General features: G+C 30.6%; 1 protein-coding gene across 1 annotated transcript in view; it reads right to left on the bottom strand.

Annotated features, from left to right (window-relative positions):
* The window catches only part of LOC129804714 (LIM and SH3 domain protein Lasp), a 48,381-nt gene that overhangs the window by 17,099 nt on the left and 14,783 nt on the right, over positions 1-16,499 (bottom strand). The window contains exons 3-4 of the mRNA XM_055852258.1: positions 5,076-5,208; positions 4,769-4,910 (exon numbers count right to left, since the gene is read on the bottom strand). Of these exons, the coding sequence (XP_055708233.1) occupies positions 4,769-4,910; positions 5,076-5,208 (275 nt within the window). The remainder of the gene's footprint in view (positions 1-4,768; positions 4,911-5,075; positions 5,209-16,499) is intronic.

Raw genomic sequence — 16,499 nt, 5'->3', positions numbered from 1 at the left:
AGCTATCTTTCATAGTCTAACTTTAAGTATGTTCGATTATCAGCTCTGTTGGACTTTCAATAAATTACCCTAATGCAAATCATCATTAAATTTTAACGTAGATTAGAGCAATTACTTCTTTGGATATCGATCCAAAAAGTTTTAAAATTAAGCTTCCAAGTTCTGATCAATGTTTAGATAAGTGATCCTACAGTTAAATCTCAAGTTTTTCCAGTACATTCCCAAGGAGCAAAAGACTTCTTGTTAGATTAATTTCAGAGATAAATCACAATTTTCACCACTGGAGTTAAGTTTTTTGTAGCGCTGAAAACTTTCGCGAAAACTTTTGTGTTTTGCTGATGCATCCAGTAAGAATTTATCTTCCAAATTTTATTGGTATATCTTACGTTCGTGCTTCTTACCGATTTCACAAAACTTCTCTCATTTTACACGGGAGGACAATCTTTTGAAAACTTTTATAAGCGTTACAAATCTCTTTTTCAAAGTACTCAGAAATATTACCTCTGAAATAGTATACGATAGAACTTTCTAACTTTGACATTATATTATTTTTAAAGAAAGCTTTTGAAAAACTTTATTGGATGTTTCAGATGTAATGAATTTTGTCAAAGGTATTGCAAGTTGTTGTGACTTAGTATAAGTTTCAGTTATTGGTATACAAAACTTCATTATTTCCTCTCAATTTAGCTCACAAGTTCATCAACATGCGGGTAATTTACACAAACCTCATGTTAAATTTCCAATTCGGTAATTGTTGATTAAACTGACGATAAGTCTTCCCATTGTATTATAGTGAATTAATTCGTATAATTGGGCAATTTAGTGGGTCGTCTGTGCCGAAGAAAATACAAAATCCTGGAACCTCACAGTTTCTTGAGCAATTATTCATGTTTTTAAATTGTTTCCAAATCACAGAAAAAGCCTCAAAAAAAAGCAACAAAACAAAAAAGTGAAAACTACCTTGAGAAAATGACTGATTTAAAGAGCTCCAGAGGAGGGCTTTTTATTAGGCTCATGCAGTATAAATTCTCCCAAAGAAATTAGATTGTAAAGTTTTACCACCATTTTTTTTTAGTAAATTTGATTGCCAACTCTTTTGATGCACAATAAAGCATCAAATAATCATTTTACTGTCAACATTCACCACTTCTTGCTGCCAAAGACACAATGAAAGTTGAGAATTTGTAGGTTGACAATGGACAGAAAAGTGAAACGGAAGCAGATGTGAGGTGAGTTTATGCTGAAATCTCGGTTCCGCTTCACTCATCACTTCTTCACAATTAAACACTATGCTTTATATTATACCTCCAACAACTTCTAGTTTTGAAGCTCTTCGTCTTCTTCTGGTTTCAACCTTCTAACTTCCATTTTTCCCATAAAAAAAAATAAAGCTTTCAAGCACTTTCAAGAGGATTATTCAGAAAAATTGCAAAAACATCAATTGAACTTTTTTTCTCAAGTCTCACTCTGCTTTCAATAATTTGTATTTTGCAAAAAAAATTTGCATGTTTTGAAAAGAAAATTCCAAATAAGGAGGTAAAATGAACCGGAAGTTTTGTGTATTTTGTTAGTCGGTTTTTTTTCACTAAATAATTGCTCAAGTCATTTGCGAGAATTTCTTGTATGCACAGGTAAACTGTGGTTTTTTTTTCGGTGGAAATTTCAAATGAAGCAGATTATAAATTTCACAGTATTCACAAGAAGTTATATAGCGCGACTTTCTCATATATATACAAGAAATAATTTACGGTCACTATTTCTTTGTCTCTTTTTACAAACTGCTGCACTTTCTGTTTTCGCCCACATGGCACTCATTTTCCTCTTCAATTCCACCCACCTCGCCCACTATCCTCGCACTTTATCTCTATCATACAGTGGACCTTTCCCGGAAAATGCAAAAGTCAACAGAGACGATCACCAAGGGGTTAATATCTCGGGATATCAAAAAAATAAAGAAAAAGTTGAACGATAGAAAATTACAGGGGAACTGCATGTAATTTGGGACAGCTTGCAATTTTGGACACTTTGAGGGTAAAATTGGACACTACAAATAAATTGGTTAAGACTATGGAATTTTCCTTTTTCGAATGTCTTCTATTTAAATATTAATTCTTTTTAGAAGATATTAATACTAAATACGTTGAATTTTGAATATGATTTGAAGTAAAATAATTTTTGTTGAAACTTCAATGTGAGCAGTTCCTTACGAGAAATATGACAGAACTTTGTGTTTACTTTAGTCTTATTTAGCTTTGGTGATGTAGGGGAATGTGCACATGCTTCGTACAATCCCAAGCTTCATAGGAACTAAATTTTTCAATTGTTTCTCAATAAATGTGACTCATCGCACCCATATTTTTAAAAACTAGAGGAAAGTGCCCAGTTTTTAATACTCTCTCTGTTCCGAAATAAGTCGTACGTTTGGGAAAAATTCTTGTTCCAAAATAAGTCATACGTTTGGGAAAAAATGGGATTAAGAAAAGTTTATGTATCAACAATTATCTCTTGAAAAGAACTATTGTTAATTTTCAGCACTAAAATTGGGGTCCAGTTTTCATGGTAAGTTGAGGAACGAATGACTTAAAAATGTCTTATTTTTTGCGTTTTATTTTCATTCTAAATAAAGTGCAAAGTGGTGAGAGATAGGAACATGGGACCTTCGGCGAACCCCCCCATAAGTTAACCCTGGAACCATTAATATGTCCCTTATTTCCCCACCCCTTCCCACCTAAAACCATTGGTATCGGTCGAAAGTAGGTCGTGCGATTTTTTGCAGGAGAAGGGGAGGGGCGGGGGAAAAAGTAGGGGCATATTAATGGCCCCAGGGTCAACTTATGGGGGGGGGGTCCGCCGAAGGTCCCATATCCCTATCTCTAACCATTTAGCACCCAGATATTCATACACATAAAAAGAATGTGCTTTTTATTGCTTATTCTTTAAAATTTGAGCAATAAATATATTATATCGGTAATAACTGTTAAGTTCTACTTGTGCATACTAAAAATTTAGAACAAATTCTAGCCTGTAATGTTAATCACAGTCCATTTTTTAGTAATTAACTATATACCGGAGCTCTTTGAAAAAAAAAACGCGAAAAATGAACAACTTCAGCATATGGATTCCTCAACTTACCATCGTCGTAAAATCCCATATATAAAAAATATTCAAATAACAAAAACATTCTCTGAAACCATTCCTTAACCCCTAGCTTTTTCCCAAACGTACGACTTATTTCGGAACGGAGGGAGTATTATTTTGCGGAGTCATATTTATTCAGAAACGTAGGAAAAAGTCATTGCGAAGCTTGTGATCGTACGAAGCATGCGCACTTTCCCCGACTAATTTTTTTCGATATTTTTAAGTGATATCATTAAATATTCATTGAATATTTTATTAATTCGCACTATTAGTGATTTTTTTATGAGATCTAAAATGAAGTTTGTCTTGTGTATTACATTTTCGTGTGAAAAATAGACGAAGATTGACTACTGAGATTGTGTTGTTTACTTCGGACAGCTGTTCTGTTTCTCAAAACTGTAAATTTTAAATTTGTGTGATGACTAAATTAAATAAAGCTTGAAGAAACAAATAAGCATGATCTCTAAGAACGAGGTGTAGTGTAAAATGTCGTAATATAGTCCCGGAAAAATAAGGAAATACTTGAATCTGCGTGTATTTGAAGTGCCGGGCTTTTTGGAATACGGTTCCTTCTCATACACAGGAAGAGGCCTTGGTAAGTTAGGTTATTGAAATGGATAACAATGAGCATATTATAGAGGCGGATTAGGTGTCCAAAATTACAAAAAGAGTGTCTAAAATTACAAACAAGGTGCCCAAAATTACAATCAAATTCATGTATACATTTTTATACGCAATAAGCATTAATTTTTGAGAAAAAATGACAATAAACAGCTTTTCAAGATTCCAAAAAACACTCCCGAAATGGAATTAACAAAAATTTCCATTTTTTTTTGAAAATATTGCACTTTAATTCAAACGCAAAAACTCAAAAATCCCATGCCTTAAGAATTCCTATATAAAATTCCTAAAAGAGCGCTAAAAAATCGTTATTTTTCTGAGCTGCTTCTTATCCACGACGCTCACTGGGCGCTCAAAAGGAGAGAAAAAAATACTTAAATCCATTTTGGATGTAATTCTTAACAAGTCGTGGCTTCAGTGAATAAATTTAGTTAATAAAATGACTAAGTAACTCTTTGTAACCAAAGAGAACATTTGCATCGTTGGAAGGTTCACTGTGTACGAATAATGATTTCCCTAATAATAAAATCTCTAAAAGAATATTTAGTAAATTGCGGCGAGAAGTCTAAGATCAATAACTCAAGAAAAAAATATTTTGATAGAAAAACAATTCTGAAATAAATATATTTTTTTTAATTAGAATTGTTTTTGCATCTTGAAATTTTCTTAATGTTTGAAACTGTTTTACAATTGAGGCTTGTGTTTCTGTTCAGTACCTAAGTAATCACTAAACAGAAGCATTTAAAAAATGTGAGATATGAACCCCTTGACGATGGTCAATTTGCGCTAATCTCAAATCAAATTGATTTTAATTTTCTGTCTTTTGCTCCCATTTTGCAAACGTCTTTTTTTCAATTATCAACAATTGGTCTCCAGGGAGATTTGGACGAGAATATTTGCAAATGCTCAATGCTCCCAGGAAGCAAATTAAAAAAAAAAAAGATTTCTATAATAGTGTACCTGAAAAAGCTCTTTTTTTATTTGAATAAAAAGAAGACAAAGCACTCACCTCTTGTGTATGTATCTGATACTTCAGCGGCTTCTCTTTGTTTCTCCATAGCTGCTTTCTTCTCTAAATCACCATGATACGCCACATTCGATATGTGCATCGTGTTTTGCTTTATTCGCAACGTTTCTGGATCATCAGCCACCTTTTTGCACCCAGAATGCAGAATATGTTGCAAAAGCACACAATTAGTTTTTCCCCTCTCTCAATATTATACATCAAACAATTGTGTACAATTGCATATTATTGATTCTCACCCAATTCGCTCCAAAGCTTAAAATATTGTATATATTTATAATACTTATCTCACCTGTGTCACTTTTCCCTTTAGCTTTTCAAATTCTGCATGATATTGAACATTTGATTGAATTTTTGTGTTTTCCGCTATTCTCTTCAATTCAGGTGTGTCAGCTATTGTCGTTGCCTTTGCCTTTGGTATGTGTCTGCAAATGCAAAATAGGAAGAGAAACATTTATTAAATAAAATTAAAAGAAAAGAAAAAACATAGTGACTCTCAATATCAAATAAATATCACATGGAATGCTACAGTGAAAGTTTTCTCAAAAATATCGTTTTTTTTTCATACTATACTTCTTCTCTGGGAGATTAAAACTTCCTCATTCATTTTCTCACCAAAATGGCATCACCAATATATCCAGTTTTTCTGCGTATATATATGTTATGTAAAATATTCAAATTGAGCATCAGATAACAAATTTTAATCAATATTGTTTGAAAATTTTATAGTCAAACAAGAGCAGAATGAGAGATGGAATTGCTAAATTGATGTGAACCATTGTATTGAAATCACACGATGTCTCTCACACAAACTCTATCATTATTTCGCGTAAAAGTTTCTAGAAGGTCATTTCAATATTTTTTTTTATTTGTGAATCTTTTCCCAAAGAATTCACTGACATTGAGTTAGAAGTTATGTCAGACATTCTATGAATCTTTTTTAGATTATTGCAACTTCCTTTAATTGTTCATCGTAAGCTAATGAAATTCTAAGAAGGATAATAAATAATTAACAATTTTTTCACTGGTAAATTTAATTCTGTAGCACCCGCCCCTTATATAATAAAATTTCGGCTTAATTAATAAAGTTTCCGTAGCAATTTTGCATACAGGGGAAAAACGTTATTTTCGGACGACTCAAGCTTCTAACAATTCATTTTGTTTTTTTTTGTTTTTTTATGAATTTATCCCATTATAATATAATTTTGTTTTAAGATAGTCAAAAACCTTAAATTTTCTAAAAAGAACGGTGGATCAAATTCAAAAAAATTCGTTGTCCGAAGCCTGAGTCGTTCGAAAGAAACGCGCTTCCCTTTTCTATAAAAAGTATAATTTCAAATTATCAAAAAATAATAGGGGAACGCTTTCAGGCTTCACACACACTCTGGCTTCGAACACTTCATATTTTTCTTATATTCCTTTAATGAATTTGATGAATATGGGAAATATGAAATGTTTGAAGCCAGAGTGTGTACGAAGCTGAAAGGATTTTCCTTGTAATGTCCATCGCCAGCTTAATTTTTGTAACAAACCCCAGAGGAATAAGTAAAAAAAATAATCTTATTCAGAAGTCAGTTAATCAGAAAGGTTTGCAAGCTGTCATTTAAAAGATTTAAAATCAAAAAATAAGTTATTAGATTTAAAAAATAGATTAAAAAAACATTAAATTAAACTTATAAAAAATTAGAATTGTTGCCTAACTATTAAGAATCTCTAACGTCATTAATTATTAATAAAATCAATCAAATCAAATAGCAAAATTTGTAATAAGCAAATTTGATAAAGAAACAAAACTCAAAAGTGCAAAACTTTATGGCTATTTTAGCAAATCATTTTAGATTAAATAAGTTTGTTCATAATTTTTAAAATTTTATAAACTATGCGTAACAAGTAAAATTAAAGTATGTTAAATAATTTAATATTATAATAATAATAAGAATAATATTAAATAAATGTTATGATAATGGTTATAATCGTTATAATAATATTAAATAAATGTGTTTTTTTAGATCATACAAGTATGTATGTACGAAATGTTTATCTGAACCACCTGCAAAACATATCCAAAAATAAAAGAAAAAAAAACGTCTAGAGATAATTTTTTTATTGGGGGACATTGAAGCTGGGACATATTGGGAGACGTGTCAATGGCATTAAAGTTGCTTAAATTGATTTATAATTAATGGATAATCGATACATGTTAGTAAAAAAATATACTTTAATAAAATTGATTGAGGAAAAGAGTTTTTTTTGAAGAGTAGAACTTTTGACCTTGAAATAAATAATGAAGGAATGTTTCAAAGTCATTGGTATGTTTGAACGAAATATCCGTCTGGACAACTCCTAAAACATATCTAAAAATGAAAAGTATCGTAGGAGTAGTTTTCGAAATATTCAAAAAGCATATTTTTCAGGGGAAGTGGAGGGGTGGGGGGGAAATGAAGATCATATTTAGATTCCCAAGGTCAACTTATGGGGGGGGGGTCACCTGAAGACTCCAAGTCGTTATTGGCAACCCTCTGGCTAATAAAGACAAAATTCTGAATTTTGAACACCAACCCCACCCTCTGTAGGGGCGTAAAGGGATTTTTGCGAAATTAGTGACTATCACCAATCGATTTGTCATGTAAAAATTAGGCAAGATGCAAAGTTTTAATAAAATCGAAATAACTGCGGTTGGAGTACTTCCCTTGTAAGTGTTTTTTTCTCTCCTATTTTTCATTTGTATTTAATGAGGCTCAATTCCATTTCAAAATATCAGAAAAGACCTATTTCAAAGATGCCCGAAATTAAATTCGCCCCAATATCCCCTAAAGGATGAAAATGTTTAAAAAAAAATTAGTGGATATAAGTATATTTCTCTTAACGGATTTGGCTTGATGATAAATTTCCTAGTGAATTAAGAAAAGGTTGTTACTTGATCTTTAATTTTGACACTAAAAAGTTAAATTAAATATAAATCTTCAAGTCTACATAATCTTAGATTGTAAAGGAAATTTTCCTTAACTGGATTTATACTTAGTTTAGCATTTATTTGTTCTTTCCATTTAAGAATATCCGTGACTTTTGTTCAGTAGTTCATCCTAATTTAGCAATAAAAAAATGTTTGGACTAAAAGAGTCTAAATTGCATAAATGAAACTCGTAATTCTAAAAAATTGTTTTGCATTATTTTCAATTATTTTAATAATTTTCAACAAAAATTAATAATATAGTTTGTTTTATGCTTTAAAAGAGTTTAACAATCAATTACAATTAATTGAATTTCTGTGAGCAAAAACAGTTTATCGTTATTTCTCTATTAAAATGGACTGTTTTTGCTCTGAGTGACTTAATTAAAATATTAATAATTCAAATATTTTAAATAATTCAATTATTATATATTTCGGTCATTAAAAGCGTTTTAATTTATGTATGGCCATTGCGTATTAATTTCTGCGACAAAAATTATGTATCATACTCGCACAAATATATTATATCGATAAGACTGTGTGAAACAAACAGTTTTTATGTAGAAAAGCTCCGTCGTGAGACCATAAACAAAATTAAACTTTCTTCAACAGCCTCTTTAGATAAGACCAAATGAATATAAATCAGTTTGCTTCTTGTAGGTTATTTGATGTTAAAAAGATTTCACAAATATTGTGCACAAACTGAAAGGGAAAAGGTAAAAAAGAGTGATTTTTGTTGTAATTTGTGTGAAAGATCTTTTGAATTGTGTAAAGATCTAAAGGATAAAAAAGATCTTGTATTACATTGAACAAATGTGTTGAACAATTTTCACTCTGGCATGTATGAGAATTTACCTATTAACACAACAATGCATTTTATAAGGCAATGTGTAATGATGATTAATAATATGAGTGTCACTGTTTCATTTTCACTTGTGAGAGAGAAACTGTCGTATATATGAAAAAAAAGAAGCGTAAAATTTATTTACAAAGTGCTCTATCATTGTGGATTAAAAAGTGACAACAGAAGAATGTCTTATCAGGGGAATGTTACTATAGAAAAGACAGAAAATAGAATAAAAAGGGATCAGAGGGAGTAAATATAGGAAAGTCTAGCTATTCTCTATATACATTCTTTTGTATACTCTTCATGTGTTTACTATTGAGGAATCATTAACTATGATTTCTTCGAGGTCGGCTACTCAACTCACAGCAATGTTTGAGTGGAAGAAAATGAGACTTTGAACAAATAAAAATTTGCATATAGAAAATCAGGGAAATTTGACTCATTATTTGCCAAACTTTTGAATTTCGCAATTTATCTTTCACATGGTGATGAATCAAACAAAAAGATACTACTAAAAAAAAAATTGATTTTTGATCTTTTGCTTCGCATAAAGCCTCCTCTTCAAAAATCTTCCCCGGTTTTCGTAATCTTTTCTAAATTAAAAATCAAATAAATATTTACGGAAAAAAATCCAAAAATAGAAATTCTAAACAAGTACGGTTCTTCATCAGTTAAAATTCCAAATCTTCCAAGTTACTCCCAAGAATTTTGACTATTAGCACAACAGTGATTTGCTTTATTTGCAATTTGAGTTTCTTATTATAGTATGGAAGTCATGTTGTTTTCTGAAAAATGTTATTCTATTAAATTTACTACACTATTAAAGGTGAGTGAAGCACGAAAGAAGTAAAAATATTCCACCTTCACGATTTTTTTCTCGGACCACGTTATACTTGAGAAATTGTTGGCAAATTCTTGTGTTTAGCATCGAGGTGTGAAAAAAAAGAGATATATACCAACCAACTCGCACAGAGAGAGAATTACAAATGAGAATTAAATGGTAAGGAAGAAGGTGAAGAAAAGTACCAAAAATGTCCCACGTTTATACCAAATGAAATTAATACAATTAGAGAAAATATCTGTTGAGTGTAATTTTGAGGTAGTAAATTGAGGGAAAATCATAGAATGGAACTTTTAAGTGTGTGACGAAGATGATATCGAAATAAATGCAAAGAAGGCAGAAATATATCGTACACAGTAAAAAAATTTACAACCACTACGATTGGTAATTTTTGCACGAGCGCTATGGTTGTAAATTTTGTGTAATGGCAATGTTGTGTATTGGCAAGGTTGTGTATTTTCAATTTTATAAAATGGCTTCCTGTCTATAATTTTGATTGTAGAGCAATTTTATTCGGTTTATTTGTATTATCTGTGATATGTCTCGGTATTAAACTAAGAAAAAAAAGAAAAAAAGAATAAAAAAAGGAAAAAAAATAAGAGAGTGTCTGACACTTGAACCCATAATCTTTGCGTTGATGGTCTCGTGTTTTCTGCTTGCGCTACCGACTTGCTTACTTCTCTTCAGCAAATGTCCAAGAGTTGCATCGTCAATTTTTCTAATATACATGACGCTTCCTCTGTTTTCTGTTATTACATAATTATTCCTCATTTTTCACGACTGAGGCACATTTTAAGAACCCAATGAATGATTCCAGAAGACAATTAGGCACACAGTAAAAAAATTTACAACCACTACGATTGGTAATTTTTGCACGAGCGCTATGGTTGTAAATTTTGTGTATTGGAAATGTTGTGTATTGGCAAAGTTGTGTATTTTCAATTTTATAAAATGGCTTCCTGTCTATAATTTTGATTGTAGAGCAATTTTGTTCGGTTTATTTGTATTATCTGTGATATGTCTCGGTATTAAACTAAGAAAAAAAAAGAAAAAAAGAATAAAAAAGGAAAAAAAAATAAGAGAGAGTCTGAGACTTGAACCCATAATCTTTGCGTTGATGGTCTCGTGTTTTCTGCCTGCGCTACCGACTTGCTTACTCCTATTCAGCAAATGGCCAAGAGTTGCATCGTCAATTTTTCTAATTTACATGATGCTTCCTCTGTTTTCTGTTATTACATAATTATTCCTAATTTTTCACGACTGAGGCACATTTTAAGAATCCAATGAATGATTCCAGAAGACAATTAGGCAGTTAAAAATGCAAAATCTATCTGAAATCTTAGAAAAATTGCAATAGTAAACAATGGAATTTTGACAGTTCTCACACAAATTTTCCAATACACAAATTTCATTACACAATACATAATTTTACTAGCATTATGTTAGTATCGTACCACCAATATGATAGTAATTTTACAATTTACAACCATAGTGCTTGTGAATTTACACAACTTTTCAAATACACAACTTTATTTCTCACACAATTTTTTACTGTGTAGATTTATTTATGAGATTGGTGAAGTACATTATGAAACTATACAGAAAAAAATGAAGGTAGAAAGTTCAAGTTAATTTAGAAACTTCTTCCACTTTTAAATAGGTACTAAAATTGCGTCACTTGTTATGGAAATTTGATGAGTATAACTGTAAAGTTTAAGAAGAAATTATTGAATTTATGAGCTGTGGTAGAGAGAAAATATTCTTTTACATCTTTAGCAAGTTTGGGCAATTTTTTCTTCCCCGACTGGATTAAAAAAAATATTGATGGCATTTCAATTAGGTTAAAAAGTGTAGCGATTGGACCATTTTTAAAAATGTTGCGAGCTTCAACTCTAGATGTCAAACAAATCTTGAACGTAATTGACATATAGTAACTGTACCAAATTTCGGTCAGTTTGCAATTTCGGCCACTTTCTCTTCAGTGGACAAGCATCCCTATAGTATCTATGAATTCATACAGGTCTTGCCCTCTGAAGTCTAAGATCTAATTGAAAAATCGCAGTGTTCGGTGTTACCCCGTGTTTGGGGGTGCCACAGTGTCCCCTATACCCTCAGCACTCTATAAGAAGTTTTCGATCATTAGGGCGAATGGAGGCACCTTTGAAATTAGGATTTTTCACTTATTTATAAAAAAATCAGCCTTATCATGATATAATTTAGCTGCACAAACAGATTAAGAAGCTAAATTATATCCTGATAGGGCTCAATTTTATTTAAAAATAGGTGAAAAATCCCAATTTCAAAGGTGCCCCACTTCCCCTATTTGGCATATTGAAGCAAGTTGCTTACGTTTAGAAAAAACTGTCAATGATAAGACAATAGAATTGACAGTTACTGACACGGTTTCTTATAATTTAAATTAAGATTAGAACATATGCACATGACAAACAAATTGATAGTCAACATTATTTGTAATTTAGTCAACAAGAAAATGATTTTTCCTAGTAAAATATATTCAAACTAAGCTCATTAAAATTCCACTTGTGTAGTAAATAACATAAAATTAATCATAAATTATTTAAAGTTACGCGTAAGACTCTTATCACGCGATATTTAAACTCTTATATGTTTATCATAAAAATACTTTTATTAATAATGTCGCACGTTTATTCAATAGATAGCGAAAGAGAACTAATTTTAAACTGCAATAAAAGAGAACTAAACTAGGGAGTAATTATTCCAAAGTTTCATAAATATTTTTAATGCGTTTCTTATATTACGATTGTGATGGTTCATAACTTCTTAATTTTCTCGGTGTTGTTCTACTCACTTAAGAGACTATTTTACTAGCGAGTAATTTATATTTACTAAATTTAATAAAAAACTGACTAAAATAGTGTCACCCAAATTAATTTGCTATACAAAATATTTTTTAAAGATTGTCGTTCAAAGTGAAATAAATTCATTGAATTCCACGAGCTCAAAAAGAGTCTATCTACTCTACACAGAAAAAATATTTTGTAAAATTGTTCGTAAATTATTGTGAATTCCTATTAAAGATTTACGAAATGCTCGTAAATCGTATAACCTACAAATAAGTTCGTAAAAGTTTGTACTTTTTTCACAAACATTGTTCGCAACATGATCACTTGACGAACAGTTTTTGTACTTTTATAAACATTTGTTCGTAAATGTTCGTAAAATTTTGTCATTTGTTCGGAAATTGATCGCCTGGCAAACAAAAAAAAATTTACGAACATTTTTTGTGTGTTTACGAACATTTATGAACAAATGTTTGTAAAAGTACAAAAAAGCTTCGTCAAGTGATCATGTTACGAACAATGTTTGTGTAAAACGTACAAACTTTTACGAATTTGTTTGTACGTTATACGATTTACGAGCATTTCGTAAATCCCCAATATAGGAATTCACAAACGTTTACGAACAATTTTACAAAATATTTTTTTTCTGTGTAGTGTTTCACTTTGTTATTATTTAATTTTTTGCAATTCATTATTTTTAGTTTCATTTCTTTTTTAATGGACAGATAGGTTTTATTAATTTTATTGCATCAACCTTTTTCAATAGGTCGTTCAAAAATACTTCAGAAAATTCGTAAGATACCTAAATTCCAAAAATATGAGAAAAAATTATCGTCCAATGCATTATCTTGACAAAATATAATAAAAACCATGCAAAAAATTTATGAACACTTATTTGCAAGATTCAAAAACGATAAACAAACAAAAGTGGATTGTGTATTCAATAAAAAAAAAACGATAGAGCACTGTCTCAATATTCCACGAATATTCTTCAATTGCCAATTAAACTGCCAGATGATTCATTTCATTTTCCGCTTTTGGAATGATCTCACATTGCGAAAATATGATAATAGAAAATATTATTGTTTAAGCAACACACTCTAGTGGGACAGTGAATATAAGATAGTATTGCAAAAACCCATATAACCAATTTAAAAGTATACAAACGCGACACTCCTCATATAGAACAACATCGAATTAAAATGTTATTAAACTCTCCGCAATGTTGTCTATTAATGACGCTAATATAGAATGAAAAATAAATTGTATGCTTATAGAGATAAATTAGCGAATCAAGTTATAATAGACAGGAGAGCAATTGAAATAGTGAAAACTCTTATTCTGTAGAAAAAAAACCAAAAAACTCCCAGTCATTTTATTTAAGCCAACTCTATACATCGTGTTAAATAATTCAAACGACCATGACATCATTGTGTCACCAATATTATTAACGGCAATAAATAAATATAAAGCAAAAGAAGTATATAGAAAAAAGTAATTGCATCAAATATTTTACTTTTTTCTCTCAGTAGCGCGCTAAATGTGTACGCAATTATCGTTCGCTGTCGCTTTTGTTGCAGTAAAGTACGTACATAACTGTCTGAAAAATTAATGTTAACTGAGAATTTAAACCATTTAGATTCCAATAAAATAGGTGTGTATAATGAAATAGTAGTTAAGGTTTGTGTTATATTCATTTTGAAGAATTTATTTTCAAATTACATTAAACTTTGACACTTGCGGTTAAATTTACGAGCGAAACTAGAAATATTTTGGTGGTTTACCAGTTTTGTATAGCGTTAGTTATACTACCTGTTGATGCATCTGCATTTTGCCATTTTTTTAAAAGATGGCTTACCAAACTTTAATCACAGTATTATTATAATTGAGCCTTGAATAGATTATGAATATAAATATAATTATTGAAAAGCTTTTAGGCATCGCACACACTATGGCTTCGGACACTTCATATTTTCCCATAATTCTTTTAATAAATCCGGCATATATTTTTTTCAGGAAATGTATAACGCTTTTTCAAGGTCAAAAGTTAAAACGGCCCTAGAGACTGTATTTCTCAATCGAATGGTATCATGATTGGTCTCTTTAAAAGGTTTTGGAATTCCTGATAAGCTTAAGTTAATTTCAATCTAAGCCAATTTATCGGTTATAAACCGATAATGAACCAATTCATAACCAATAATTAATTTTTATCCGAAATACAATTAATTACTTAAGGAAATTAAGATATTTTGGGCAATGTTTTCAGCGATTTATAAACCGGTTAAAATTGGTTGTAAACCGGTAATGAACAGATAAGTAATTTTTGTACAAAAATTAACTCTATTAAGTGGTACAAGTTAGACAGTGGTACAAGTTGGACAATGGTACAATTTGGACAGGGCTTTTTGTTTTGATAAATTTAGTACTTCATTTTTATTTGCATATTTTTAATGCTTTTAGTTTTTTAATTTGGTTCCTTGTGCTTAAAAACAAATTTTGTACTGTATTTATCAAGAAAAAAGCCATGTCCAACTTGTACCGGCGAATTGTCCAACTTGTAACACTAATTCCAAATTATATCACTTCACCTTACTAACAACTATTTTGGGGGATCTTTTGAGTGATTTATGAATCAAATCGGTTCATGCTTTGAGCCGTTGATTTGTCGAAAATACCGTCCATTTTTTTTTTTAAAACGTGCGAAGCTAATTTCGCTTCCTTGTTAAGAAGAGCAAGTTTTCGATTTTAGGAATGTGGTTTGTTGTATGAGACAGTTTTTGGATATATTTCTGGTTATAACCCAACAATAGTCAAATTGAATATGCAATAATCAGTAACCAGTTTTGTCCGTTTTATCTCCAAGTACGACGTTCGTAAATTTAACCTCCAAAACTGAAGTCTTCTGACTTCTTACCATTCCCGAAAAATTGTTTACTTCTGATTGAGAGACAAAATTATTTGTTTCTTTTATTTTTTATTAAATTTGGCTGAAATAACATAAAAATTTAACATTCAAATATTTTTGAAACTTGATTGATTTAACTTGATTGGATTTCAACCAATGACATTAAATTTTGACATCCGAATATTTCCGATCTCTTACGAGAATTTTCGAATAATACAATGTCATTCAAATATTTTGAATTTTCTTCTAATAACGTTAAACTTCATCTAATTACTTCCGATTCATCCAAAGGCATATTATTCGATAAAGTTCTATCAAGATTTATCAGTCACGTTTTCTTGCATCACAAAATTTTAGAGACACAACTTATACTTCTTCATTAATTCAATTAAAATAGAGAAAACAAGAATAACCCGTCAGTGCTTTACTTTTTCTGCATAAATTGCGTCACCTTTGCGTTTGAGGTGTCACGTTGTTAATTTACAGCTGATAACTCTGTACACGAGGTATATAAAACTCTGTGAAAAGCGATCAAGAGATACCATGCCACCCAATCTCTATTATACCCGTATTTGGTAGTCTTGGCTCGGCGAATATCATAATCGCCATTCATGCATTGAGCATGCTTTCCTTTAAGGTCGAAGAATCACTTCAAGCAAATATACAAAAAAAAATGTGAAAGCATTTGCATTATTGCATACAGAAAATCTTTAAGTAAAGTCAGAAAAGAGCTGAATATGGGTTTGGAAAGCTGAATGCCCCGCGAGATCGCAAACAATCACTCTCTTTCATGCACAAATCTTGAAGGACAAATTTTATGCGATTTTCTCCTTTTTAAAATATGCGAACCAACAATTGCATATTGGTCCTAGAAAGTGATTTGTCATATTCATAATTTGCAACAAAGTTTAATAATTGACACTTTGAACAAATTTTCATCCGCTTATACAGCTCATATATTATTTCTTGGCGCCTTCTTTCTCATTCTCTTTCTTCTATTCACTATATGTACTTCTTGGGGCTTTCTCTGTTAACATGCGACCTTGATTGTTGGATGATCTAATGTTGTTTCTATGTGTTATTTTCCAAACTGTAATTCTCGTTTTCTTATTTATAGCACTGAATTCTTCCTTTTTTTATCCCACAAAATAACCTCACCCAAATTATGCCCAAAAACTAACGTTTTATGTTTTTTTTGCACAATAAGACTTGATCATTAAAGCCCGATTCTATCTTTCAGCATTTTTACTGCAATATTGAGAAATAGCAAAAAAGAAAACATAATTTTATCCAGAAGATTTTAGAAGTAGAATTCTGTCTTCGACAAGTCAAGAAAAAAAGTATCTATGAA

Source organism: Phlebotomus papatasi, chromosome 2 (assembly GCF_024763615.1).
Source record: "Phlebotomus papatasi isolate M1 chromosome 2, Ppap_2.1, whole genome shotgun sequence".
Taxonomy (NCBI): Eukaryota; Metazoa; Arthropoda; class Insecta; order Diptera; family Psychodidae; genus Phlebotomus; species Phlebotomus papatasi.
This window is presented reverse-complemented; position numbering and strand designations above follow the sequence as displayed.